General features: G+C 39.1%; 1 protein-coding gene across 5 annotated transcripts in view; it reads left to right on the top strand.

Annotated features, from left to right (window-relative positions):
- The window catches only part of PCDH11X (protocadherin 11 X-linked), a 436,859-nt gene that overhangs the window by 327,414 nt on the left and 83,379 nt on the right, over nucleotides 1-26,066 (top strand). Inside the window, exon 7 of one of the 5 annotated variants that reach the window (XM_069015032.1) lies at nucleotides 6,750-7,661. The exons of the other annotated variants lie outside the window; for them this stretch is intronic. Coding sequence (XP_068871133.1) covers nucleotides 6,750-6,763 — 14 coding nt within the window. The 3' untranslated portion in view covers nucleotides 6,764-7,661. Of the gene's footprint in view, nucleotides 1-6,749; nucleotides 7,662-26,066 lie in introns of those variants that run through there. 5 annotated transcript variants of the gene reach the window in all.

The raw sequence follows: 26,066 nt of genomic DNA, 5'->3' as shown, positions 1-26,066 counted from the left end.
TAACGGTTAAATAATCTGCTTGGATATTGAACTAGCTGGTTTTCCATTAAAGGATTCATAATTAAAAGGTTTTGACTTTTGGAAAAAGGGTGAGGTACTTCCTTCTACATATCATTTGATATTTTTCTTTCACATCTGCTAAGCTACAGAAAGATTTAAAAAGTGCAGTACTGTGAATTACTCTGGAGTTAGACAAGGAGAATTCTTCTTTGTTTGCTTTCCTCCCCCTGAAATCTTCTGATTTTTGATACAGTGGGACTATTTCTGCGGAAGGAGTTTGTGCCTGGATCATTGGATGACTCCTGGCTCTTAATTTGTGTCAGAATGCAGCAGATTGCCAAATCCACGTCCCAGCTTCAGAACCATTGTTGTCTCTGTCATCCTGCAGCTGGCACAGCAGAAGAAAGCAGCGAGGGAAGAGCCACGAGTTCATAGGGCTGATCATAGCAGGGCTTTAGCACCAACACTTAACTGCTCGATAAACCTAATGAGCCCACTTGGTTTAGCTGGAGCTGCTGTGTCTCTAACAAGAGCCTGGCTCACTGTGTCTTAATGCAGTGGGAGGTTTTGTGTCTTTGAGCTGAGGCAAGGGCCATGGAGGGAAGCCTTTGAGGAGCATTTCCGTGGAGTGTTTGTCTCCAGCAGAGCCCGTGCTGTGCCAGGTGCTCTGCAATCAGAGCTGCTCACTCACAGCCCTCGAAAGCAGAGGTTTCACAGTGAAGGATTGAAATCGCCAAGGAGGGCACTGTCCACATTGTGATGATCCAATGGAATGACAGAAAAATTAAAGATTGACAATGCAGCCACAGAGTCCAAGAGAGGTAAGGTATTTCAGAGCATGGAAAAGAGGAAAACGCCCTGAGCTTGCTCTGGCGCCTGTGTTAGGAATGAATCATGATAAGGATTACAAAACTTAAGATACAGTAATTTAGCCATGAAAGATGTCTTAACAAAAAGCTCCCTCATGATTCTTTCTTTATGCTTTCTATAATACTGACTTTTAGGATTTGTTTTCCCTTTGAAACACAGTCACAAAGAAACATGGTTCTGCTTTGTACATTCATCTCTAACCTCTGCTACCAACTTTGCATCTCCAATCTAAAGAGTTCAAGAGAAATTATAATACAAGGAAGCAGATGTTTTCTCTTTTGTATAACACCTATTCTTGCTGAATAGGGATAAAAGATGTTGAATGTGGGGGGACATTAATATTTCTTGTTAAAACATGCTTCACAGGCTGAAGAAACTCATATACATAATGATAGTCAAATGTCGGCGAGTAAAAATAGGGGTTTGTTAGAAAACAGCTGTGCTGCACAACTCTTTGACAGAAATAGAGGAATGCTTTATCCAGTAAAATTCACAGAATTTATTTAGAAGAAACTGTAGCTGTTAATTTTCATCAAGACAGAAGGTTAACGAGTCTGAAATGGAGGGGCTGGTTCAGCCTCATTTCATGACCATGGAAAAAGAAATTTTTAACTCTGACAGAGCTCTCACTTTGCTCACAGCAGATTTCTCTGTGGCACCAGGCTGTAGTTTCAGTGCATTTTTTAATGCACCATCATCCTCGTGCTCCCTGAGACTCTTTTGGGGACAGCTGACACACGGCAGGGCCGCTGTCTAATGCTCTTGCTCCCACTGTTTTTAGCTGTTTTCCCCAAGGTTATGTTGCAGCCACTGCCCCGTTTCCCAGTGGAAGTGCTGGGGTGAGATCAGCCTGTGCCCTGGGCAGCACAGACAGTGCCTGTGATTGTCACTGCCGTGGGGACACAGGTGCTCCCTGCACTGCTCACCTGCAAGGGCACTGCCTGAGCAGCTCTCCAGGAAACTTGGTTAGGACAGACTCCATGTCAGGAAAGATCCTGGCCTTTTAGGCAAAGGATCAGCAGCTGTGTTACAGATTGTCCACCCTGTGAGTTTAGGAACCAGCCCTGGACAGCTGCCCCCACTGGGAGGCAGGAGATTTTATTAACTGCAACATTGATGAGGCTCTGGAATATATAGAACAGAACTGTGTTGCATTTATGCTTTAAAAATTGATCACCCTTTAAACTGTAACTGCATCCTACTATTTACAGTGGCTGGGAGAAGCTGGCTCTGACGTCCTGCACGGAGCAGTGTCTGACCTGTAATGCAGAGTTTGCAAATAAGCACATGAGCAGAGTAGCCAGGGGGGGCACAGACAGATTTTTCTGGGGCAGAAGCTGGAAGTGAGACTGGCACAGCCAGGCAGCTGCATCTCTAATTCACAGTCACTCTATCCTCTACCCCCCAGGAAATGCTCTCTAATCCATAAGCACTTTGCATGCTGAGGTGAGATGTTAAATACCAAGAATTGTTTCTGAATAATAAGATTATGACACAAACCAACAAGAACAGGGATCTCAAGGTTAAAGATAGCACTTCTCATTCAATTTGAGCTGGTAGAAAGGAAGAAAGAGATTAGAGAAAAAGGAAAGAAAACCAAAAAAAAAACCCTGCCAAACTGAAACTGTAACTACATCAAGATATTCAAGATATGTCATAAAAAGGTTTTTAAAAGCTGATGTCAGTGTATATATATATATATATATATATAATCAAAATATATTTGTTTTCCATTGTTAAAATATTGCTGTTGAGACAAGATCTTTCCCAGATATTTGCTCCAAATGTACCTGATTCAAATCATCACGCTCTTTGTGGCAAGTAAACTTCTTGCTAGAAGAGGGACATACTTTAAGGCAGATGGCAACTTTTTTTTCCCTCAGCAGTAGAAGATGGTTCCAGTAAAAATATACTATCTTTACTCAGATGTCCATGGTAACAAATAGAGAAAAATAAACCAGCTTTTTCTCCCAACAGAAATCCCTTTGAACACAAATGTGTTTTGTTTTTTGGTTTTTTGGGTTTGTTTTTTTTTTTTTTTACTCAAGTATTGGTGGTATTTCTGGAACATATTTGAATGTTAAGTGTTTTCTCTGAGCTTCTGTTAAAATTCTGCTCTGAAACAGAAAACTGTAAAATCGGTAAGATAAACCCCAGTGTTTAGTTCTATTCCAAAAATGTTCATTTTCCAGAAGAGAAGTTCAGCTGAAAAGTGCCACTTTTCTTTCATGGTTTGTAGGAGTAAGACATCTTTCTCTGGAATCCTTGATGGATCTTGCCTTTTTCCTCCCATTGTGTCAGTAATTTGTGGAACTTCTGCTCATGCCAGGAGAAGTTGTAAAATGTATTTGTAAATTACTGTTTGAGAATCTTGAACTAGAAGACCTGGTTTGTTTGATGTGAAAATAATTCTAGTTTCATGTGTAAGATATATAAACTGCAACAGTAATGTTGCATTGATTGTACTGCTTTGTTTGGGAAAAATTACAAGCAACCCTGAGTGAACAAGGTAATTTTCAGCCTTGATTAAATAGAGCAGACAGAGGAGAGGCTGAGGAGGAAAAAAAGAGCTCTAAAACTATGGACAGAGCAGTTCACTCAGGCAGTACAGATTTTCTCCTAATTTTCCCTTCATGTGCTTCAGCTTGGTCACATATTCAGCAGCAGAAGGATGGGGTTGTAATATTCTTTTCCCAAAACGTACTGAACTCAGTGCTGCCTTTGAGCAGGGTCCTTGTTTGCCACCCAGGATCTTATCTAAAAATCTGTCTGCCACTGGATGGGTCTCTGGTGTTAGTGGGATTTTGGTGACTCCTGCTCTGCCTCTTCACTGATGCATTTTTTTAGTAACTTTGGGGTCCACAGTGGCACTGGGGTAGTAGTTACACGTGACACAGGCTCTCTGTCTCACCAAAGGGGGGATCATTCCCCAAAAAGATCTTTCACCAAATATGGTGGAACTGCGAAGTGGTTAATAGCAAGAACTATCAATCGTTAATCAATCATTACAATTGTTGTTTGCAATTATAAATGCCAAGACATAAAATAGGAAACACTGGGCCTCAGTTTAACAGGCACAGCCCTGCCCAAATTTCACTATGAAGTGCCATAAATAAAGTGATAGAACTTCAGAAGTGACATCTTCTATGAATAAATGCAAATAAATTGGACATGAAGATGTTTGGGGTGGTGGAAGAGAGTACTTGGATTTTCAGCAGCGACAGAAGTAGATGAAAGACCATTCTTAATGTACAACCACCCCTATAGCTTTAATGTACAACAGAAAAGAAGTTTGTTTCAAGTCTAAGTTTGAAAGAATCTCTTACATTGAGATTCTGCCAGTGGCTGAGTACTACAGAGACCCATTTTCCCCAGTCACAAGGGAAACAAACTACCTGTATGTAAATTCAGCACCTTTGATCAGAAAAAAAAGAAGAAAAAAAAAAGCTTTGAATTATATTATATTTTCATTTTAACACTGAAATTTGTATGTGCTTGGAAAGCTGAACAGCATGTCTGGCTTTAGCCTGTGCTCATTTGTAATGAGTAGTTATCTAATGATGATGCTGTTCAGCATGCATGAGAGCTCCTGTAGCAAGATTGGGAATTTTAAGGAAATGCTGTAGATCAAATGATCATGTCTCATTTGTATTCTCTTAGTTGCCTAGTCACCACTGCATTCCGTAAAGCAGCTACAGAAATGGACTGCAAATATGCATCATTTTTGTGTGAGATGAGAAAAGGCTCAGTGGTCCTTCGAATGTGCAAACAATCCCCTTCCCACACCTTGCAGCATCAGCTGACGCTGTTCTGAGCAAATCCCACATTGCATGAAATGAGTTTTCAATCCAGTCAGGAAGTGCCCCACTCCTGAGGCCTTTAGGGATAAATAAATGTGTAATTGAAGGCAGAATTAGCTGTGTGTGAGTACCTGGATGTGTGGTGTTATTTCTCTGCCTGGTGATCTCTCTGCTGTGCTGCTGGTGTGTGCTGTAGGACTATGGGATGTGTGGGGTGTGTGTAGGAACTGTGACCTGAACAAAAGCCTCTATTTCCACTTGGGAATGGGAAGCTTGGTAATCCAGTTAAAACTTTTTTTTTTTTTTTTTTCCTGTTTGCAGCTGTTAATTAAACAGATAGGAATCTGTTTAGCAAAATAAAAATGGTTTATAACATTAAAAGAAAAGAATTAGAAATGTGAGTATTCTGTTTTAAAGAGATTTAGGAGTTTTCCATTGACAGCAACAGTAATTTGGCTTCTATTCTAATGTCAGTATTTTCCACTGTGGAGGAGATCTGCTGGTATATGTGCACATCTCTGCATATTTATCTGCCTTCATAATGTGAACAAATTGCTTGTGCATCTCAACATATGTATCTGCAGATGCATACATCTCCTCTCCCACTGACTGATGGCTCAGTTTTGCTTAATTCAACACTTTCTCAAAGACACTGTCAGGGAGCTTTGCTGGGGAAAGCCAGATCTGCCCACGGAAGGCAGCCTTGTAATCGGCACATCAGAGGGCAGAATGCTGTAAAGCCCAGCCTGGACACAGCCCTGCAAAGCTGAGCTCAGCTTTTAACCTGCAGCAGCCTCTGTGCATTCTTTAGTTAAATTCCCTACTCCAAGCACTCCCAGTGAATTCAGTGGGTCTATCCTGAATGAGCACAGTTAAGTAGGTGCCTAAGTGTTTTCAGGCTTTAGGCTTTACAAGCTTTCATAATTAGTGCTCTAGACAACATTAATTAAAGAGTACTTTAGAAAGAATATAGCTGTTTAAACCTCTCCAGTGGTTTGCATCTTATTCAGGGATCCCAATCAATGCAGCACATGGGTAATCCACTCAGAAAGCCAGGCATGATTATAGTTTAATATAATCTGTATATACATCTTTGAAATTGTATATAGCAAACATATCTCTATATGAAGTCACTTCAGTTCAAGGACAATTAAAGAAGACAGTAATAATGAAAGAAACATATGTTTTCATTTTTGTTATAATTTCTTCGAGAATTGTGATCTATGGTACTCAGATATGATGAAGAGGAGGGTTTTCCTGAGGCTAGCAATATTTCCTTTATTTCCTTGTTTAGCCTTGGGACAGTTAGGATTTGTATCTTACCCATCCTCCTGTTATTATACAATCAGGGATGAATTAAAAGTAAAGCACTGACTGAGAGTTTTTACGAAAAAAAAAAAAAGACATTGAAATGTTAAGCATGATGTTCTATCTGATTTATTGTGCAAGGCTGGTTTGAAGTCTGTAGTCCCACTGTACTTGGGATACGATGCAGTCATCTGTCTTCACAAAACCATCTGAGTGTCATGTGGCAAATCTTTTGATGCATGATTGAGGATTGTGTTTGGCAATATAGGATCCCCTGCAGCAGCTCAACTTAAGGCTTAAACACAGTTTTAATTCTTGGCATTACTTTTCTTTTATGCTCTTTTCCTCCCATATTGAGATAATTTCCAAACGCTGATGAAGAAAATTACTGCATCTTGTACTGATATAGTTGTAAAGGCACAATAAAATTTGACATCTTCCATTTAGTGTGTCCTGATCAGAAATAGTTCTATCACTCAGAACAAATTATTTTGAAGCCTAAAGCAGGAAGGATATAATAGTTAAGCACAAAATTACCTGATGGGTTTTTAATCACCCTGACAATTATAAAATAAAAGATTTCTGTCCATTATTGAAAGAGGAACAAAGACCAAGAGTAGAAAAAGAGGCAATGACAAAGTAAATAATTGAGAGGGTGGGAGCCTCCTGTACTATCTAAAACCTCTGGAGATGCTCAGCAGTGACTCAGACATTTCCTTGAGTACGCTGAGCTGCTTTTCATCTGGCTCTGTGTGTTAATTACTCCAACAGAAAGAAAATACTGAAAAGCACCTGGACAGTTTGCTTGTCTGCTTGTTTTCCTGTCATGTTTCCCTGGAAAAAAAGTGGTGGACCCAGAATGCCTGCAGGGTTTGAGGTGTGGAAGCACATCCAAGGCACTGGCAGGGCTCCAGGCAGAGAGCAGGACTGCAGCAATTCTTTGGGGTAAGGGCTGGAGGTACCTAAACCCACAGAAACTCCCACCTTCACAGGAGTGACAGGATTCCCTTCCAAAGGGGTCAAAGATAAAGAATCTGTAGTCTATAGATAATATTTCTCTGTTTTCTTTCAATGATTTTTTTTTTTTTTCCCCCTGTATGTGCTTTCCAGTCCCTCTCAGCCCTGCTCCCAAAAGTTCCACTTAGGGAAATTAGTTAATGATCAGACAATAATTATTTTCCAGGTAAATTCGATTCATCATTTTTTCCTCTGGCCTCGACTCTGTGCCAGTGACTGCTGATTATAAACACCATTAGTGAAACACAAATCAGCAGAGTGTACTCAAGTTTCTTTTTCCAAACAAGGGGCTATTTTTCAGCATTCAGGTTCCCCATAGGCTTTTAATCAAGGTTATGGGAAAGTCCATAAACTTTCTGCTGAATATTTAACAAGCTGAAGGTCATAGCAGACATGAGGTCCCAAGGACAGGGAAATGAGATTGCAATCGGAAGAGCAGAGGAGACCTGGTGATAAGCAAAGCTTTGTCTACAGATAATATCTGCCAGAACAAACACCACAGTCACGTTTGCCAGCTTCTTTTGTGAGATTTCATTTTCCCAGTATAAACAGCCATAAAAAGGGAGTAAACATGAATGGGTGTGGTTTGCAGGAATGTTACTCACTGAATTCCTTTGAAATGATGATTGAAATCCAGTCAGAAAAGAAGTTTGAAAAATGGAAAATGTTTCGGTGTAGTTACATACTTTTTTACTGACCTGAAATCCTAATTCCCTAACATTTTTTAAATAAATACTCTAAACAGCCTCTATTATACTGAATTGTAATGCCTGTTTATATGTGTAGCCAACAATTTTTCTTTGCTAGATCTTTTTAATTGAAGAATTTTTAACAGTCTAGTTGTGACAATATTTTCCTGTGTACAAATGGAAAAGCAATCTTGCAGAAACTCTTACCCATGCCTATCCAGCAGCTATAAAAATATAATTATAACACTCTGCATAATGCATGGAGTGAATATTCAGAAAAGTTATCTGAAATGTCAGCCTGTAGAGGCTACACAGGGTGTCCACTTTGTGGCTTTGCAGCAGCAGCAGTGCCCAGAGCTCTGTGGCCACAGCGGCTGCAGGAGCTCTGTGGTGGCACAGGATGCACTGAGTGTGTCTGAGATGGCAGCAACCTGCAGCCTCTGCTTTTTAGGGCATCCTCACAACTGCCAGACAAAGTTCTCTCCCCAGTAATTAGTGCACTTTAACCTGTGTTTTTCCTGAAGATGATATGCTGCTTATCCCTTATTTGTAGCAAGAAGTCAATGGAATATTTAATGCTTGGTGTCATAGCCTGTTCTGAATAGTACAGACATAAATTCCTTTTGTAAAACCAAGTTGTCCTATGACTTTTTATCTGATGAGGGTGGGCAGGCCCTGGCACAGGGTGCCCAGAGAAGCTGTGGCTGCCCCTGGATCCCTGGAAATGTCCTGGGCCTGGTTGGACGGGGCTTGGAGCAGCCTGGGGTAGTGGGAGGTGTTCCTGATGATTACAGAGGAGGGGGAAGTCAATGGTCTTTAAGGTGCCTTCAAACCCAAACCATTCTATAATTCTGTGATTTTCCCCCCTGCTTTGTGTAAGAACCATTAAAATATTTACCATCAAAAATCCTGCTGAACTCGGAGTTGGTGATGTAACTCCAAAGCTGAAAACATCCCATTTCTGTTGATAGAATAACACACTGTTTTGCAGTAGATCTGGTTAAAATAGGTAGAATAGACTCATAATATTGTCTCTGCCTTAATTATTATGAGAGAAGAAAGGCTGCAGAGAAGAAGCCATGCTAAAAGTTTTCCTTCCTTTTATTATAGCAGATACTGTTAAGGACCACAAATGTTAGCAACTCTGTGACCATTCTAGGTCTGGGACGATTTCATCTATCAAATTGTTGATTTGGGGGTTAATTTCTTAGAACTGGATGAATTTTTCTTCCAGTTATTCCTTTCATAATTTGTTCATTGTTGTTGAGAGGAAGAAGAGCCCAGAAGAGAACTGTAAGCAAGCTGCTATTTTTGATGATAAAACATTTGACAACTTTTCTGTTTCGAAGGTTCTGGTTTTTACAGCACATTCATAACCTCCATCATTCAGTGAGCAGATTCTTTAGTTCTTGTCAAGCACTTCCAACAAGGAAGGCTAAAGGTGACACGAGATTTTTTCATTGGAAACAGGAATCCCTTTTCTGTCCCAAATGCATGAGGACTGCCCACCCAGAGTGGCTGGCTCTCTGTCCCATGTGCAGTGCCAATCCTGGCATCCCTGTCCACACTCTGTAATGATGAAAAATTTGTGCACCTCAGGAGCAGAAGTTTTTGCATGACTCCTTTCCAAACAGGGAAGAAAACACCTGGCTGGATATTCTCCCTTGCCAGACCTAAACCCCCAAGTCTCACCTCATTACGTGGGATGAAGATAAATTTTCCTGTGTGGGGCTGACAGGGGAGGATCCATCACCCCTTGGTTTTGATCATGCTGTCAAGCCACCTCTGCTACCATATAAATAATTTCATCTGGAAAGAACCTCACTCTTGCTGCTGTATGTAAAAATACAAGAGAAAAATTTGAATTGCGGCATTTTTAATTCTGGCCATAAAAAACCAATCAAGCACTGCAACAATGAAACTTGTCTGATAAAAGGATTGAAAACCTGAAGCAGAAGTTGTTTAATAATAAATGGAATCTCAGTACTACACTTGTAAGACACTTGTGTTTCACTTGAGACTGTGCTGCTCTCAAGATAGAAGAGCTGAAAAGAAGTATATTGTAAACATCCATTATATATAGTTCATGCATATATCTTTTTCTTTTGCCACTCTGATCATGCAGAGCTACACTTTCAGCATAAGACAAACAAGTTCTGATGCAAGCAACTGATGAAAAGATTAGATTGTGTTGAAGATAAATCTTTTAACCCCACTACGTTTAATTTGTCCAGTGAACTTGCACAGAATGGAAATATCACAAAGTAGCAAGTGTAAAGCCACAAAAACCAAGTTTGCTTTGCTGGTTTAAATAGAGAATTTTGTTAAAAATGTAACAACTCTCCAATATTAATACCAGGAACGAAATTAAGATTAAAATATAAGGTTAAAATTTAAGTTTTGGTGGTTTTTTAAATTTTTTTCTCTAATTCATAAACTCAGTTGCTCTTTTACCAGCTCAGTGTGGGATATTTCAGTGTGGACCTATTGAGTTTAGTTTTTCCCTGTAACAAATCTTAATACTCTTGTTATCCTTGATGAAATACCCTTGGTGAAATATGCTTGTCAGCCAGAGAATAGCAGACATATTACAGATAAGAAACCCAAAACCTTTGCATCTCTTCTAACTGACCTTTATTCAACTTATTAAAGTCCAGTAGTTTCTCAAAATGTTTCTCAAGCTTAAACTTAATGGATTAAACTTAAATCTGTTTCTCTATACACACTTAAGTTTATGTATTTATATTTTAAGGAACACATGGGGGTTGAGTTGTCCTGAAAAAGAAGTATTTTGCAGAGCTGCATTATACAGCAAGACTTTTAAGATGGTTCATAGTACATATGTTTTAGGAGCACTTAGCAGCAGTCAGACAGGTTCCAGGTGATGGATGAGAGCAGCTGTTTCCCTCAGCCTGGGGTCCCCAGAAGCACAGTGACAATCCCAGCTCTCTGGTGCTTTTGGCAAACACGAGCTTGGAGTTGCCTGACTTTGAAAAGACCCAGCACAAATGTCCACGAAGAAAGATGATTTCCCAAGCCACCTTTTCTGCTTCTGTGAGATCCATGAAATTAGAAGGAGAGTGGAGAGTAAAGTTAGGGACCCTCAATGTGAAAAACTTGCACGGCACCTCTGCAGAATATTCTAAATTACGTGCTTATGAATAACACATCATCACTGCAGATGCTCCCTTTATTCATCTGGATTGTGCAGCCAGTGCAGCACATCCCCTATGGATGTCTCATACCTGCAGGTGAAAGGGATTTTTTTTTTTCTATTCTTTGTGCTTCTTTGCATTTTCATTTTTTATCTCTGAAAATATAAAAAGTTTTTACAAAACAAATTATCGGAGGTATTTTTGGCTGACAGTTTTGTTTTTCCTTAGAGATTAGGAAATACCAGTAAGCCAAATGAGAGAAGGTATTAAAAAACAGAGATAAAACTATTTCAGTGTGAAGCTGGTTGAATCACTATTGATCTTGAGAGAATTGGAAATTTAACCCTGTCTCTGTACAAACTTCAAGATAGTTATTAGATGTGGAGAATAATCTATATAAAAGGAAATGTTAATGTCTGAATAGATATGAGATATATTGATAAAATATTTCCATCCCACGTTCAAAATAGTAAAAGGAAATATATATTATCTGATAATTGTCTGACCTGACAGAGAAACAGCAACATTGATGCTAACAAGTGTTAAATGATAAATGGGCCGCCCATGCTGAGTGCAGAACAGTATCTGCAAACCTGGCAGGACTGTGACAGGCCTTCCAGAGAGGTAAAAAGCAGCAATGAAAGAATGTGTGGTCTTGTCATATTAGAAATATTCATAAATCCTGCATAATTTGACAATGAAATAGTTTTCAGACAGATTAGGCAACGAAGCGCAAAATTATTTATTTTTTCCAGAAAATAAACTAGACTACAAAAATGAGCAGGAGGACATCTTGTCAGCATCTCTGAGAACTTTATTTAGCCCATGTCCTTCACATCTGATCCATACCTGCAAATAAGGATATTCTGGGAGGATATAGGAAAGTTTTCCCCATTGTGTGAAATTCAGTGCTATTTTTACTTTATTATAAATTTAATATAAATTATTATAATGATTCAGCCACGTGTCTTCCTGTAATACAGAGAGATGTGTTGGCTTTTATACTGGAAAATAGAGTGGGCACTTTCCTGCCTCCTCAGCCTCTGGGCAGGATGCACAGCCTGCCATGAGATATCCATCAATGTGAGTGATAACCTAAACCAAAATCTCTTTTTCAACACGGGGCAGGTGAGAAAAAATCGTGTTGTTGCTTTGTCCTTGGTGCTGTTTGAGGAAGCATCTCTCAGGAAGTTGGAAATGGTTTAATACATTTTCATTTGGGTTTATGAGATGCTAAAAAAATACCATAAAGTATAATCAAAGCTGATAATGCCAAGCCAAATCTGATTAAACTAAAGTACAGAAATGGTGTGGCATCAAGGGAAGATTGTCAGGTAGTTATTTATTGGAGGGGTGTCAAGCTGTGGAAATGACAGGATTTTCAGAAATTAATTTGAGAGGTCAAGATGGATATTTTTCTCAATCTTGTCTTTGTGTTCATATTTTTAAATATTCCTCAGAAATGTTTATTTATACAATTTCCTAACTGGCCAACTCTGAATGCTGCTTATATCAAGATAATATAAGAAAAAGTTATTGAATTTTAAGAAGCTTTATTAAATTTCTGTTGACATATTTAAGAGGTGGAATTTTCATAGCAGTTATGAAAAGCAAATATGTTTTTAAGGGAAATTTTATTTAGAAGCAAATATTAACTAATTCATTAATTAAAAACTCACCTTTCTGCCAGTGTGCACTCAATAATTGCATTTTCAAATGAAATTATGAAAGAGATGGAGATTTGAGGTAAGATTAAACATGAAATTCCAAGAGGAGAACATAAGAAAAAGCTAAAAGTAGTCCTAAAAATAGAAACGAAGAAAAAAATAATTCTTCACATGTATTTTTCAAAGCTATGCTGACATTTTTCATTTTGCCAATCTGTTGTTTGGCATCACTTATTGTCATTATTCTGAAACATTAATCCAGCAATGGCATCTCTGCCTTCAGAAACTTCCTGGTGTGATTGCTGTTTGCAATCTCACCAATGTCTGAGACTAAAATAATTTAAAGAAAAAGTTATATATATAAGATTTATGGGTGGAAAAGATGTGTTTCATGAAAAGTCAGTAAAAAGGAATCAAGCCCACTCATCTGAAATGATTTGGAAAGTTTCTGGAAAAAGCCATGGAGGACATTTTCCTGGGGTTTGGCAACAGGCAATAGAGATGGACTGAACTTAGTGCCCAACAGCAAATGTTAGACAGACACAGCCACGCTGCCAGCAGGATAAAATCATCTGCTGTGCAATCTGAGCAGTGAAGGTGACGGTGGGAATTGGAGTTGAGAGCTCCATGGATCACCAGGGATCCACAGCCCCTGATGTCCTGTAAATCTCAGTTTGCTTGGTTTGGTTTTGGTGGCGTTTTATGGCAGCACTGAGAACCTTCTTGCTTGTGAAGGTACTGTGACGTTTCCTCCAGCAGGCTCAGAGAGACGAGCGTGCAATGCTGCTCCTTCTACTTGTAACTGAAATGCTCCAGAAATGGTGCAGACATCACAGATATTTATTCATGTCATTTGAGGAAATGCTGTCATTCGTTCAGCATGGGTAATCAGCTGTAAGAAATTCTAGGTAAGGTCCCTGAAGGGCAGCAAAGATGCAAGCCTCTTGACTCTTTTAATGGGTTTTGTGGCCATGCAACAGTTGATGTGTTGGGTACATACATAAGGATTTAAATTAATCTGTGGTCATTACTTTGTGATTCACGATGAAAAGCATGTAACCTGTTCTCTTGAAGTCTGCCTGTTGGATTTGTTAAAGTGCTGTCTGTAATTTCAAGTCAGTCTTCCACACTTTCTGTAACATTCAGGCTGCATGCCTGTTTTGTCAAAAAGAAAAAGGAGTCTGTGCCTGCCCTCCTTGGAAAGGAAGATTTCCTGACTTTGTTGGTTAATGGTTTTCAGAGAAGCCATTGTCTTTTTGCCATAACAACGATTTTTTACATAACTTTTCTTTTTCACCTGAATGCTGTGAAATCTGCAGTTAGACATGTGTCCTGTGCCTTTGCTAATGATAGGAAATCATACTCTTCCCTCTACAATTCCCCACGAGAAATTTCCTCTTTGTTAAATGAGAATAATGGATAATTGGTGATTGGTTATGTTTTTAGCTCCCTGGACTTGTTAAGTGAGGCTTCCTTTGGAGTTCAGGGTTGGTCTGTGAGTACAGTTTTCATAGCACAGACTATTATTTCATCAGCAGAACACAAACCTCACTAATTTGTTTTATGATGACAGTGCCTGGTAGCTGGCACTTAGACTTGTTTAAGCTATTGTATTACCATTTTCTTTGGTGTAGCTTTCTGCTTTCTGCAGTAAATGTCATCTGCAGACAAATTAATAATTTGTTATCGTTTGCTGAAGCAAGAAATAAGAGAGGTGGAAGTCAGCAAACAGGCAGGGCTGCCGTGGTGGCAGAAACCAAGAAAACAGCACTGAGAGTCTGTCCTTGAAATGTACTGGCAGAATGCAGTAAAGCTGAAAGAGACTCTCGATTGTTTTCCACATTCAGTGCATTATGAAGAGATAAACACTGAGAGGAGTTACCAGGTTCTGTGTGTTCTGGCAGCATCACTGTTCTGGGATGGAGCACGCTGTGGTGTAGGCAAGGGTACCGTGCCTCATCTTGCAGCCAGGGTTTCATCATCTCTTTATGAAGAAGACTCTATAGCCAGTCAGGTAAATAACCCATGTACATAAATGATCTCTTAACATGTGCTCCTGCCTGGGAGCTTCTGAGGACTCTGCAAGTGTGAGGTAGTTCATGTCCATTGAACACTGGAGTGATTTCTCTCAGTGTCCTGTGGAAGCGTCGTTTTCCAGGTGATCTGCAGTGCATCATCCCTCCCAGAGGCCGTGGTGTCTCTCTTTAGGATGTGAGTCCCTTCAGAGAGGTTCTGCACAGCCTTTGTTTCTGCCTGGCTTCAACAGGAGTTTGACCAGTAAGTTACTAGTGAGAGGTGAAGGCTGCACTTGTCAGGAAAGACTTTCTGTTTGGCAGTTTGCAATGTTGCCCTGCAGAAGGACTCAGGGGTAGAGGACACGGGAAGTCATTTACTGAGCTGCAGCTGAACATAGGGAGCTGCCTGGCTGCTTCTTTTAATTAAATCCACCACCAGCCAAACAACTTGGCTTGATTCCATGGCCTCGTTTCTTAGAGGATCCCCCCTGCCCCCGGTTTGTCCAAGGATAATCCAAGTGCTACAGCTTATTTGTGATGTTGACTAAACAGCACATTGCTTTTCTCTTGGTAGTTTGATTAATCTTTATTAAGCTCATGGCCAACCTGGACATAGTCCCTTGATTTTGCTCTTATTTTTAGTATAGTCCTTAATAAACAAAATCACCTTCATCATTCTCAAAGGAAGGAGTAAAAGTTGCCTCATAGATAGGATATTTTTACTAAACAGGTGTGTTTGTTATAAAGAGTTGCAACATATCTGAAAAAAAAAAAACCCGTGTAAGCTTGTTCAGTCTATGGTTATTTGCTGGTACCTTGATGGAGCAACTTACAAATCATGGCACTCAGACACAGCCTATTATTTATACAATGGCGTTTTGAAGAAAGTTCATTTTTAAGGTAAGCAATCAAGTAATTCCTTATATGGAGATGGGGGAATACTTAACCTTGAGTACAGCAACATTAACTCCAGCGAGCTTAATGAATTATTCATGCTATTATCCACCTTGAGAGACATCAAATTGCTCTGCACTGTCTGCAAAGCGCAGTTAACAAAAAAATGATAGCTTGGTGAATTATATTTGTATATCTGAACATTAAAGACAGCGCTGTGGAAAGGCACTGGTGGATGTACCTCTACAACCCATGCAGAGGCAGGTCCTGATCCACTTGCAGTCATAACTCAGTAATAATTTGTTTTCAAGGAATGGGCCAATAGACAAAAATCATTTAATATTCAGAGGTGCCTATACCAGCACTAGAGGATGTAATCACTGCAGGCACTAACCTTTTTGCAAAGAAGCTGTTCATTATAGTCCCTGGAGGCTGCTACAACATACTGAAGTATATGAAGTTGCCTTTTACTCTATTGTATTTTGCTTTTTACAGACAGAAACAAAACTGCTATTTGCCTTTCAGTATGCAAAGTGACAATTTTAAAAGCTTGGCTGAGTCTGGTGCTGGTGTTTTCCTTGAGCTAAACAAAATTTCGTCTCTTCAAACTCTTTCTCTGAGGTCTTCAGACATGTGCTCTTCACAAATACTTCTTGTTCTCCCCATCCCTCATTCCAAACTCTTTGTTTAGCAGCTTAGTTAAGTAAATATACATAATTATGAATATGCAGAGAGTTATCAGTATCTGGGTTCCTCTCTGAGGTCACTCTTCCCACAGCTGAGCTTGCTGCTGCTGCTGCTGCTGCTGCCCAGTAGTTTTGGAAAGACTTCCCTCCAGGAAGTCAGGCAAGAGATTGAGTCTTGTGGATTCCTTTCCTGAATTTGTTTCTTAATAGGAAGAAAGAGAAGATTCTTGGGATTCTAACTCTATCAGAGTTTACACGGCAGTTTGAGAGAGGGTAACACACAAACACACACACACACGTTCTTTGTGTACAAGGGGAGATGAATGGAGTTCCTGCTTTTTCTGGTGACTTGCATTTACTGTGTTTTACTTCCCTCACATTGTGATTTAATAAATAAATTATCTCCATTTTTAATAGGAAATTGCCATCCTGCTGGAACTGCTGATTTCAGGAGGTTGGCTGTAACAGCAGTTTTGCTGGCTCCCAAAATAGAAAAATGGCTCTAAACCACTTTTTCTTAATAGTTTAATGTTTTAAGAGAAAGCAATTTTGAATATAAAAATACATATTAGACATATATACATTTCTATTTTTAAAATACCATTAAGAATGTCATCAATTTTCAGGGAATATAGGAAAGCACAAGAACAAATATTACACTGTTTATCTTCTGTTCAGTAGAACTGACTGCTTTTTATAATCTACTAAGGCAACCTAGGTAGGCTTAACCTATGATGAGACAAGTTTTCAGCATAAAATTGCATCCCAAAACTCCTTCTCAATACCTTAAATAGATGTCCATGGACAAATATTTACAGTTTTTGCTCGTTCTCTGGGCCTTAGCACAATATTAATATAATTTTCTGTCATTTTTTCTTATTAATGTTTTAAAAATTATCTTTCATAATCTTAGCAACTCTCCATAATGCTTGGAATGAAGGGGTGGGGGGTGTTTGGAGAGGACATCATTTTGCTGAGTACAGAGCAATGCAGAACTCCCGCAGAAAGGGATTTATCATTAACTAAAATTCAGAACATCAAAAAGATTCAAATTGAAGCCCCTGGCATCTTCAGCTCCATATCAAGATGGTATTAGCAATTCCTGATTTTAGTCACTAATTGCTTTTGTCTGTGAGATGTAGTTTAACCCATTAGAACTGCTCAGGAAAAGCCCGTGTATTTTATGGATTTAGTTCCTAATACTTTGTAACTCACAAGATCTAATAACTCTGATACATTTCTAAAGATTCCCATCCTCTGAGTCTCATCTTTTCCTTGTGTATTATGCTTGTAGCATTAATTATGATTTTTGCAGATACATAAGAATGCATTCACTAATTTTGAAAAAGTCAAATGATTTCAAAGTGTGGTGCTCAGGAAAACTGTTTGTCATCCAAACATCCACACACACAGAACCTTTCCTGGCTATAGAAGTATCAAAATGAGTAGGATAGAGAGCATCAATCCCAACTTTTGCCAATAGATTTTTAATCAAAATATTTCAAAGTTCTTCAGTCAGTGTTTAGACTGTCAAGAATGTTGGGACCACTGCAAATCCTGATTTCTCAAATTATTAGATATAATAATGAGTAATTCTGAGTGATTTCAGAGCTTAATTAAATTCAAAATTCTATTTTCTGGAGAATGTAAGCCTTGGTATGATATAATGGACTGAGGTTTAAAGCAGACTCAGCAGATGGACATTCTCAGTCATGTACAGCTACGTGATATTTGGTTGTCAGAGACCTTGGACTGTGGTGGAAGCAGATATATTTACCTCTCCCATTTACAGATGGGTCAGGACTGAGGTCACAAACAGCACAGTGGAGGAAATCTCAGACTTTGCCTGCTACTCTGTATCGTGGGATGCAGCTCTGTTCTGCAGGAGTTCAATTTCTAATGCTCCCTGACCCTTACTCTGCTATAAATAATCAGAAATATTCATTACAGAAATGGCAATAGCTTTGGAGAAGTGATGGAGTGTATATTACAAAAGGAAAAATACATCCAATTCTCATAACTCCTTGCAAATTACATTGGAAAGCCTTCAGCTGAATATATTCATATCCCGCTTTAAGAAATGCTACAAATAATGTGATGAGTTGAATTATCCTCAAATAATTCAGCTCATGTAGATGTGTGTGTACCTATTTCACTGCACAGAGGCTTATCATTTTCTCTTTTCAGCCTGATACAGCAGGTTGAAATATTGAAAAAAGTCCTTTAAGGTTGAGTGTCACTATTAAAGTCATAAGGTCCTATGGGTCGAGTAGTGCTAGCATGGTGCTGATTTGTGTTTTTTTCCATTTCTGTGCTTTTTATTTTGCTCTATAAGCTTGAATCCTTAGCATTAACAGCCTGGAAAGTTCTACTTTTCTAGGCATTAATGTAAAAATGATTCCTGGCTCTGATTGCACAACTTAGTCACTTGCAGTGGATGCAGAGGAAGGATGTGCTGTCAGCACTGTCATTCTCGTGTGCTCAAGTTTAAGTGAAGGGCACTCTAGAAAGAATCATGAGGCTTTTTTTATATTAATATTGTATTTTGAGGAGAGCTGTCTTTGGAAAATTTTCCATTTGGTCATGGGAATCTTGCTATCATTTCTGGTTGGTTTTTTTTTTTCTCTGCAGCCATCAATGATAGAAGCACTGTTGGTTCTGGAACTCTCGCTGCTGCTTTGTTTTTTTTTTTTTTTCACCACAGGAAATGGAATTTCATAATGCATGTGCAAGCTTATGCTGTAATAAAAGAAATTGTAGAAGAGCGAGGAATGCAAAATTCAAAGACTCATCCAGGCTACAAAATGCCATACTTGAGGAAGTTCTGTTAGGAACACTAAGAAAAATTTTCTCTTCTGTTCAGTGCAACAGAAGAAAAGGAGATATTAGTTTTTTGGGAATTTATTTTAATTTTTAACCAATTTCATTAACTTTATTAAATATTATCTTTGGGTTCATAGCTGGAGCTTTGGCTTTTAGATAAGACCACAGAAATCTTCTAAGTGGTAGCATTTGCAGATATTCAACTTGCTACTGGAAAGAAATAAAATCGTTAGTTGTAGGCTTCAAGCACTGCTGGAACTTACAGAGTTTAGCAAAGCCTGCTGCATGGTTTGAAGCTAAAAGAGGGCTGATTTTGATTAGATGTAAGGAAGATGATTTTTACATCCATGGTGGTAAAACACTGGCAGAGGTTGCCCAGAGAGGTGATGGATGCCCCATCCCTGAAAACGTTCAAGTCCAGGTTGGATGGGGCTCTGACAACTTGGCCTGGTGGAAGACATCCCTGCTCATTGCAGGGGGCTTGGACCAGATGGCCTTTGAAGGTCCCTTCTGACCCAAACTGTTCTGTGATTCTACGACTGTGTAGTCACAGAACCTCAGAATCATTAAGGTGGGAAAAGACCTCCAAGATCATCGAGTCCAACCTGTCACCAATCCCCACCTTGTCACACAGACAAGAGAACAAAGCACAACCTCCAGTGATTGCTTGAACAGCTCCAGGGATGGGGACTCCACCAGCTCCCCACGCAGCCCCTTCAATGCATGGCAACCCTTTCCATGAAGAAATGTTTCTTCATGTCCAAACTGAAACTCCTTTGGCACACATGGGAACAATTTCCATGGAACAGTTTCCAGTAGAGCTTCCCCTTCCGTGCTTTACCTCTTGGACCATCTGTGAGTTCATCAATCTCACGATCCCTATTTGGCTCAGGTCACGCACAAGGTTACTGGGAGTGGCCCCACAGGTTGTACACAGCCTTTTCTGAAACGTGGAGCACAATATTTAACATACCTCTGAGGGCAGGATTTTCTATTTGCTGTTGTTCCTGTGATTTATGGTTCAATTTGCTTTTTTGTTGGTTTGGTTCTCTAACAAGGAGGGACAGCTGTGATGTCTGTGGTAAAGTGAGGGCTAACTGTGGTACTGGCAGCAGTGGTAGAGGAGGATCCAGGTGTAGGAAACCTGAGAGCAGGTGAGGAGTGACTGCAGCGAGTGCCCAGGCACACAGAGGTGCAGTCCTGTTCTTTCTGTACAACATGTGTGTGTTTGCAGTGACTAAATGTAGATGGGAAATTACATTTCCTTCAGTGATCCATCCTGATTCCTCACGGGGATCCTCTGTGCTCGGTGCTGTTCGCTTTTGAAAAAGGAGAGTGAACTTTGCAGAGGGTTCTTACGGCACATTAACAGTGTCCACAAGTGCAGCAAGTGCAGAGTCCCCTGCAAATTTACAGCCTTATTTACTGCATAATAAGTTCCCAAGGGAGACACAGGCTCAGGTGCACTGATCCGTAGAGGCTGAGAAGAAATTGGAGACAAGCAGAACTCACCGACATTCTTCAACTGATTACTCATAAACCTTGGAAAAATACCATTTTCAGCTCTGAGACAGCCTGGTTTTATCCACACAGTGCTCTATTTTAACTTCATGTTAGCCTAGAAATCTTCCCGTGTTGCCCTGGTAATTTATGTGATGTTCCTTTGCAGGAACAAAAATCTATCTTAGACTTAACTCCTTTTGATAATTGATTCTCTCCCATCTGCTTACAGCTGGTGAGGTAGAAATGTGCTGGAGTTTCCTTATTTGCTCATGCCTTGGAGTCATCTTTTAATATAAATAGCTGTGAATCTACCAAAAATTTTGAAATGAGCCTTTCTCAGTTTCTGACCAGCATATCCAAGTTGTACCCTTGATGCAATTTTTAGTGTGTTTTCAGGGGAATGCAGATGGATCTTTTTACACTATTTAATAGGAAGGTATAAACTTCATATGGGAACCATCCTGCACTTGAAATAAATTTTTAAGAGCAAGTGTGATCAGCTTCACATAAACAGAAACATCATGTCTTCGAGTTTGGCTGTTTCCTTCTCTCTGACAAACCTCACATTTAAAGTACATTTTTTTGCAACCAGGCAATGTTTTTCACCTAATAAATAATTACAGAGTGTTGCTGCTCTACCAGCTTAGTTTATTTAACACAAAATAAGGCACTCTGTGTTTCCCCTTGCCCTGGATAATACATTGTGCTTTTATGTAGGGTCTTTAAAAAAAAAAAAAATTCTTAAAAGAATTATCTTTTGACCCAGTTTTTAGGGTAAATGTATCCAACTTTTGTCTTGCATATCTTATTTATTGTAAAAGCCTGCAAGAAGCCAGGAGAGAATTCCTCCAAAACAAAATAATACAGGAACAAAGAAGCTGGCTGCAAAGTAGGGTGTTCCTAAGACCTGGGCAAATGAGCTCTGTTGACTTTGGATTCCTTGCAGCTTTCCTGACGTGTGATAATCTCCAGTGTTGGTTTGCTTCTTATGCAGTGAAATAAGCACCGGATTTACAGTGGAGAAAGAGCTCTAAATACAGCTTTAATGAATAAAATGTGTGCATGCACCGTGTGAGTGCTTATGGTTGTCTGGGAGGGTTCATTTGGTCTTTGCAATCAGAGCTTCCACTCACCAAGGTTCTACTTGGATTTTGCAGAAGACAAATAGGGTGATTCTTTGCAACTTGGCTGCGTTTAAGGAGGTTTAATTTACAAATTGGCTCTTATTCTAAAGTATTTTATTGCTTTTTATTACTCTTAACTGATGGCAGACAAGTACTGAAGTGTTATTTCTATTTTTTACACGTTTGATACTTTTTAATATATTGAGCATGCATTTAAAATTATCCTCACCAAACCCAGTATTGAAAACTCCTGGAAGTCCTACTTTTCAATTAATAATACAAACTGAAACATGCATCAGCCCTTATTCATGTGCTGTCAACTACTCTGATGAGCTGTCCATTTGCCAGATTAACTCATATTTTTCTATTTCAGTTAAGGCTTGCCAAAAAAATGATCTGAGGTGTTCAAATACCTCATAATGAATAAAAATTCTCAAAGATGCTCAAAAAAACACAGGAATTTTTTTTTTTGTCTGTAAAGTCAAATCCAAACATGTATTTCTGATAAAATCACATATTTTGTTGTACCATTTTCAAATTCAAATTTTAAATCAAAAAGCATAATGAAGATAAATTTAGAAATTATTTTGGGTAAATGCTTTGTTATATAAATGTCAAAGTATTCAATCTTTGCAGGGTACTTTGCTTTTCACAAACAACTGTGTACAATCAATGGAATGGCTGTCATTTTTCATAATTTGAGTAAATACAATTCCAGCTAAAAAATACCAAAGCTCTTCCAAAACCACCGGAAAAGAACAAGGATGGTTTTTGTTTGGAACAAATTGTCTGTTCTCAGAGGGGTCGCCCAGCAGGGACCCAGCCCCGTGCCTGGCAGTGTCTGTGACTGCAGGAGAAAGCAGAAATTAAGCTTTGTTTCTGGTTGCTTTGACTGATTCTGTTCACTCCTAAGGAAGGAGTTGGTTCCAGCTGTGGCAATAGAAATGTGGATTAAAGCCATCTATGGTTGCTCCTAAAGTACAAAATCCACTTGACTATTTCGTATTTTGTTGTCCTCCATATACAAACATCTCAACTAGTCCTTTTTCTCTTCATATGATAATCAGTGACATTCTTTTAGTGTACTCTAAAGTTCCTTTCTGCAGCAGGATATAAGCCACGTATGGCTGCAATAGCCATTGTGAATTTTGGCATATTTCACTGTTAATACACAGTATTTTCAGCACTGAACTCCCTACGATGTACCTTATGGAATCCTTTCCTTCTCAGGGATCTGGCTAAACAGAACTGACACTCTGAAAGCAGCTAATGAGATTTGGGGTCTGACTTCAAGCAGCTGTGGGTCAGTACCTACCCTTGGCTCTGGAATGTGTGGGGAAAGGTACTCAGTTCCTTTCAGGAGTGTCTGTGGTGACTGCTGTAGGCCAAGTAAGTGTTCAAATGTCACCATCATCTCCTGGATTTGCTGCTCCATGTCCTGTCCACTGGTCACAAGGGCTGGGAGAACCTCTGCCCTTTGTTTGTACAGTCTGAATTTTAGGTACACTTTTCTACAATTTCTAGATGAATGTATTTAATCTCTGTCTCTCAGAAGACAAATGTCCAGATTTGAGGCCACTGAACTCGTGAATTTTAGGAAGGCAGAAATATTTGTAATGTCATATTGGTGTGTTTTCTTCTACTAGTGCAGTGGTTCGATTGTTAAAAAAATTCTTACCCAGAAAAGGTTTGGTGAGTTTTGTTCTCAGCCAATTTCCCTACATCATCCAATTACTTCATCAGCATTATTCAGTTTTCTACACAAAGCTTTTTTGTCAGGGTTGTGATCATATTTGGTTTTAAAGCTGGAAACACAGAAGAGAACTTAGCAAAAAACTTTTGTCATCCAGAGGAAGATGTTGGTCAGGAACTTGGCCTTTCCATATTCCCATTAGAATAAATTCTAAAACAAAGTGCATGGACAAAAACTGAAAAAAACCACTTCTCTAATAGTTTATAGTTTTTGGGTTTTAATCCATTATTGAATAATATTTTAGATAAACTACATAAATTTCAATATTCTATTTGTGGCATTAACATCTTAATGAGACCTAAACCATTATTTTATAAGTTGTTTTTTTTTTGTTTTGTTTCTTTATAAAATGCAGTAGCAAAAAAAGAGAAATAATTCAGGAAAAAAACCTGAAAATAAAAATAAACAGAAAACTGTGATAAATTATGAAAAAATACAATGTTATTAATTAAGTTGGTTTTTGGTTTTTTTAATTAGCATTGTAGGTTTCTTGGGAAAACACACCTGGTGAGTAGGATCTTGTGCTTCATTAATTTGTATTACCAGGTTCCAGTTTCTTTTGAAGTCAATGCAGAGGTAGCCTAAGGAGGACTAAAGAGGACTTTGATTTGGCTGCTTGCTCAGTCATAGAGCAGGGAAAGGGTAGATTGAAGGTCTTGTTTGCACAGCTCTCTGCTCTCTGTGTTAATTTTTCTGAGCTGTGAATTGTCATGCAGTCCATAAATAATTTGACTCCTGACATACCCATGTAAGGAAATCTCTAAAAGTACAAGTTTTACTTTGCTGCTGCTGGTGATCCTGTCCAATACATTGAGTCAACAGCCCTCAGGTTTCGAGTGCCATTCTAATTAAAACCTAGAATTCGGATAGTCAAGTGCCAATTAGTTGATAATTCCCACTGAGCACATGGAAAATCTAATTCTCCTCCCTTTTTCCATACCCTTTAGATGGCAGCATAGCAGATGCAAAGCTTTGTGCTGCTGAAGCACCAGCTGCAAGGAATTCCTTCAGTGGGACATAAACTACCATTAAATCTATGTTTGGGGTTTGTTTTTGTTTGTTTGTTTGTTTGTTTTTTGTTGTTGTTTGGTTTTTTCTATTTTTTCAATTAATTTTCTTTCTAAAATCTCTCTACAGAGAGATTGGCCCATCTTTATTTGTGCAATAGTGTAGGCAGCCAACAGAACTTTTGTGTGGAAAGTCAGCTTAAAGTGTTACCCTAGTCACAATTCTTTCTGGAACTAGCAAAGCAAAAGTTGTTGGTAATTATAATGAGCCTATTAAGCCTAGTCATGAGTTTAGTTCCATCAGGAAAAGTTTTAGATTATTTTCTCATCTCTTCTATTCCTTTGAGAATAATTAGCAGCATGATAATCTCCTTACTTTAAAAGAGGACTGATAATTATTTTCTAATCCCAGTGCATTGTGTGATTTAAAACAAGGCCATTACACCTTTGAATGTTTGGTGTTCTTTTTTTTGTTTGTTTGTTTCTTATTAAATTAGAATTAGGGTAGCCATAAATGTAAAACGGGTGACACGGTCAGTTAAGTTGTTTTGGGCTGCTTTTCATGAGCGCAGTGCCACTGAGCTGGCTGGGCCCTCTCACATCTAATAAGGCTACAAAAAGTTCCAGAGGCTTCCATATGTGACAGATTTGCAGCTGCAATTACAGGGAAAGTCCCCAGCAAGATGAGTATTCAGGTATGTGCTTAACACGGCATTACATCGTAATAAGTGGTGGTGGCCTTGCCCTTCTGGTTGTCATTGGGGCTCAGCTGCAGAGAGGAAAACATCAAGGACACCTCCAGGATCCCAAAGTGAATAATCTGCCACATTAACAGCAGCGTTCTGGGTTTGCTGGGGACACAGAGATACCTTGGAATGTTTATGGCAAGGAATGGCTGCTGTCTAATGCTTCAGCTGTTCCATGCACAGTAAAATCAATAATGGTCTTAGACAGTTTCACAGTTTTAAATATTTCAGTTACCCATGTTGGTGCAGGAGCTGTTTTGTGGGGTTTTTTTCTGAGGGAAGAAGGTGTGCATTTGGGGTCCTGAAAAGCTGCATACACCGCAAGCTCTTCTTTCCCTTAGAAGTAAAAAAGATATATGTGCAGAAAAATTATGTCACTATATTCCCCTGACTAAAAAGAGAAACAAAAATGGCCAATTCCTGAATTTGTCCTTACTGGTTTTTAAGGCAGAAACAGTGACAGCTCCTGGTGATTTGGAGGAGAGTAATTTCTGTGTTGTTCCAAAGGTGTTTGGGTTGGTTTGAATTGTTCTTTGTGACTGAGGTAGTTACAGACAGAAAAAAGACCACGGTCACTTCAAGATAGGAAAGTTTTTATGGTAATTTCTACTATTACTTACAAAAGGTTTTGAGGCAGTTCTGGCTACAGAGCTGGTGTGCACATTGAAGGCATTGGGAAAAAGGCAGCTTGGTCCCCAGATTGTGCCTGGCATCTTTGTGCAATTTAAGTCCTATTTAATTTTGATGGAATCATGAGAGAAGGGTTTTTACCTTTTCTGGGGCTCTAACCAATAGCTGTCTTAATTTTTCACATTCTTTGGCAGGGATTGGCTATTGATAATTACAATAGCAGAGTTTGAAGGGCACCCAGGGGGAAATTCTGTGTATACAAAAATCAAGCTCCCTCTTACAACAAAGACCATGTTTTCATGCAGATCATAAAACAGAGAACTGGTACCACCCTGGTGATATCTAAAGGAAACGTCAATTTCTTGCTCTAAATCCACCA

This window comes from Aphelocoma coerulescens, chromosome 4A (genome assembly GCF_041296385.1).
Source record: "Aphelocoma coerulescens isolate FSJ_1873_10779 chromosome 4A, UR_Acoe_1.0, whole genome shotgun sequence".
Classification (NCBI taxonomy): domain Eukaryota; kingdom Metazoa; phylum Chordata; class Aves; order Passeriformes; family Corvidae; genus Aphelocoma; species Aphelocoma coerulescens.
The sequence above is the reverse complement of the archived record's forward strand: the minus strand, read 5'-3'. Positions and strand labels throughout refer to the sequence as shown.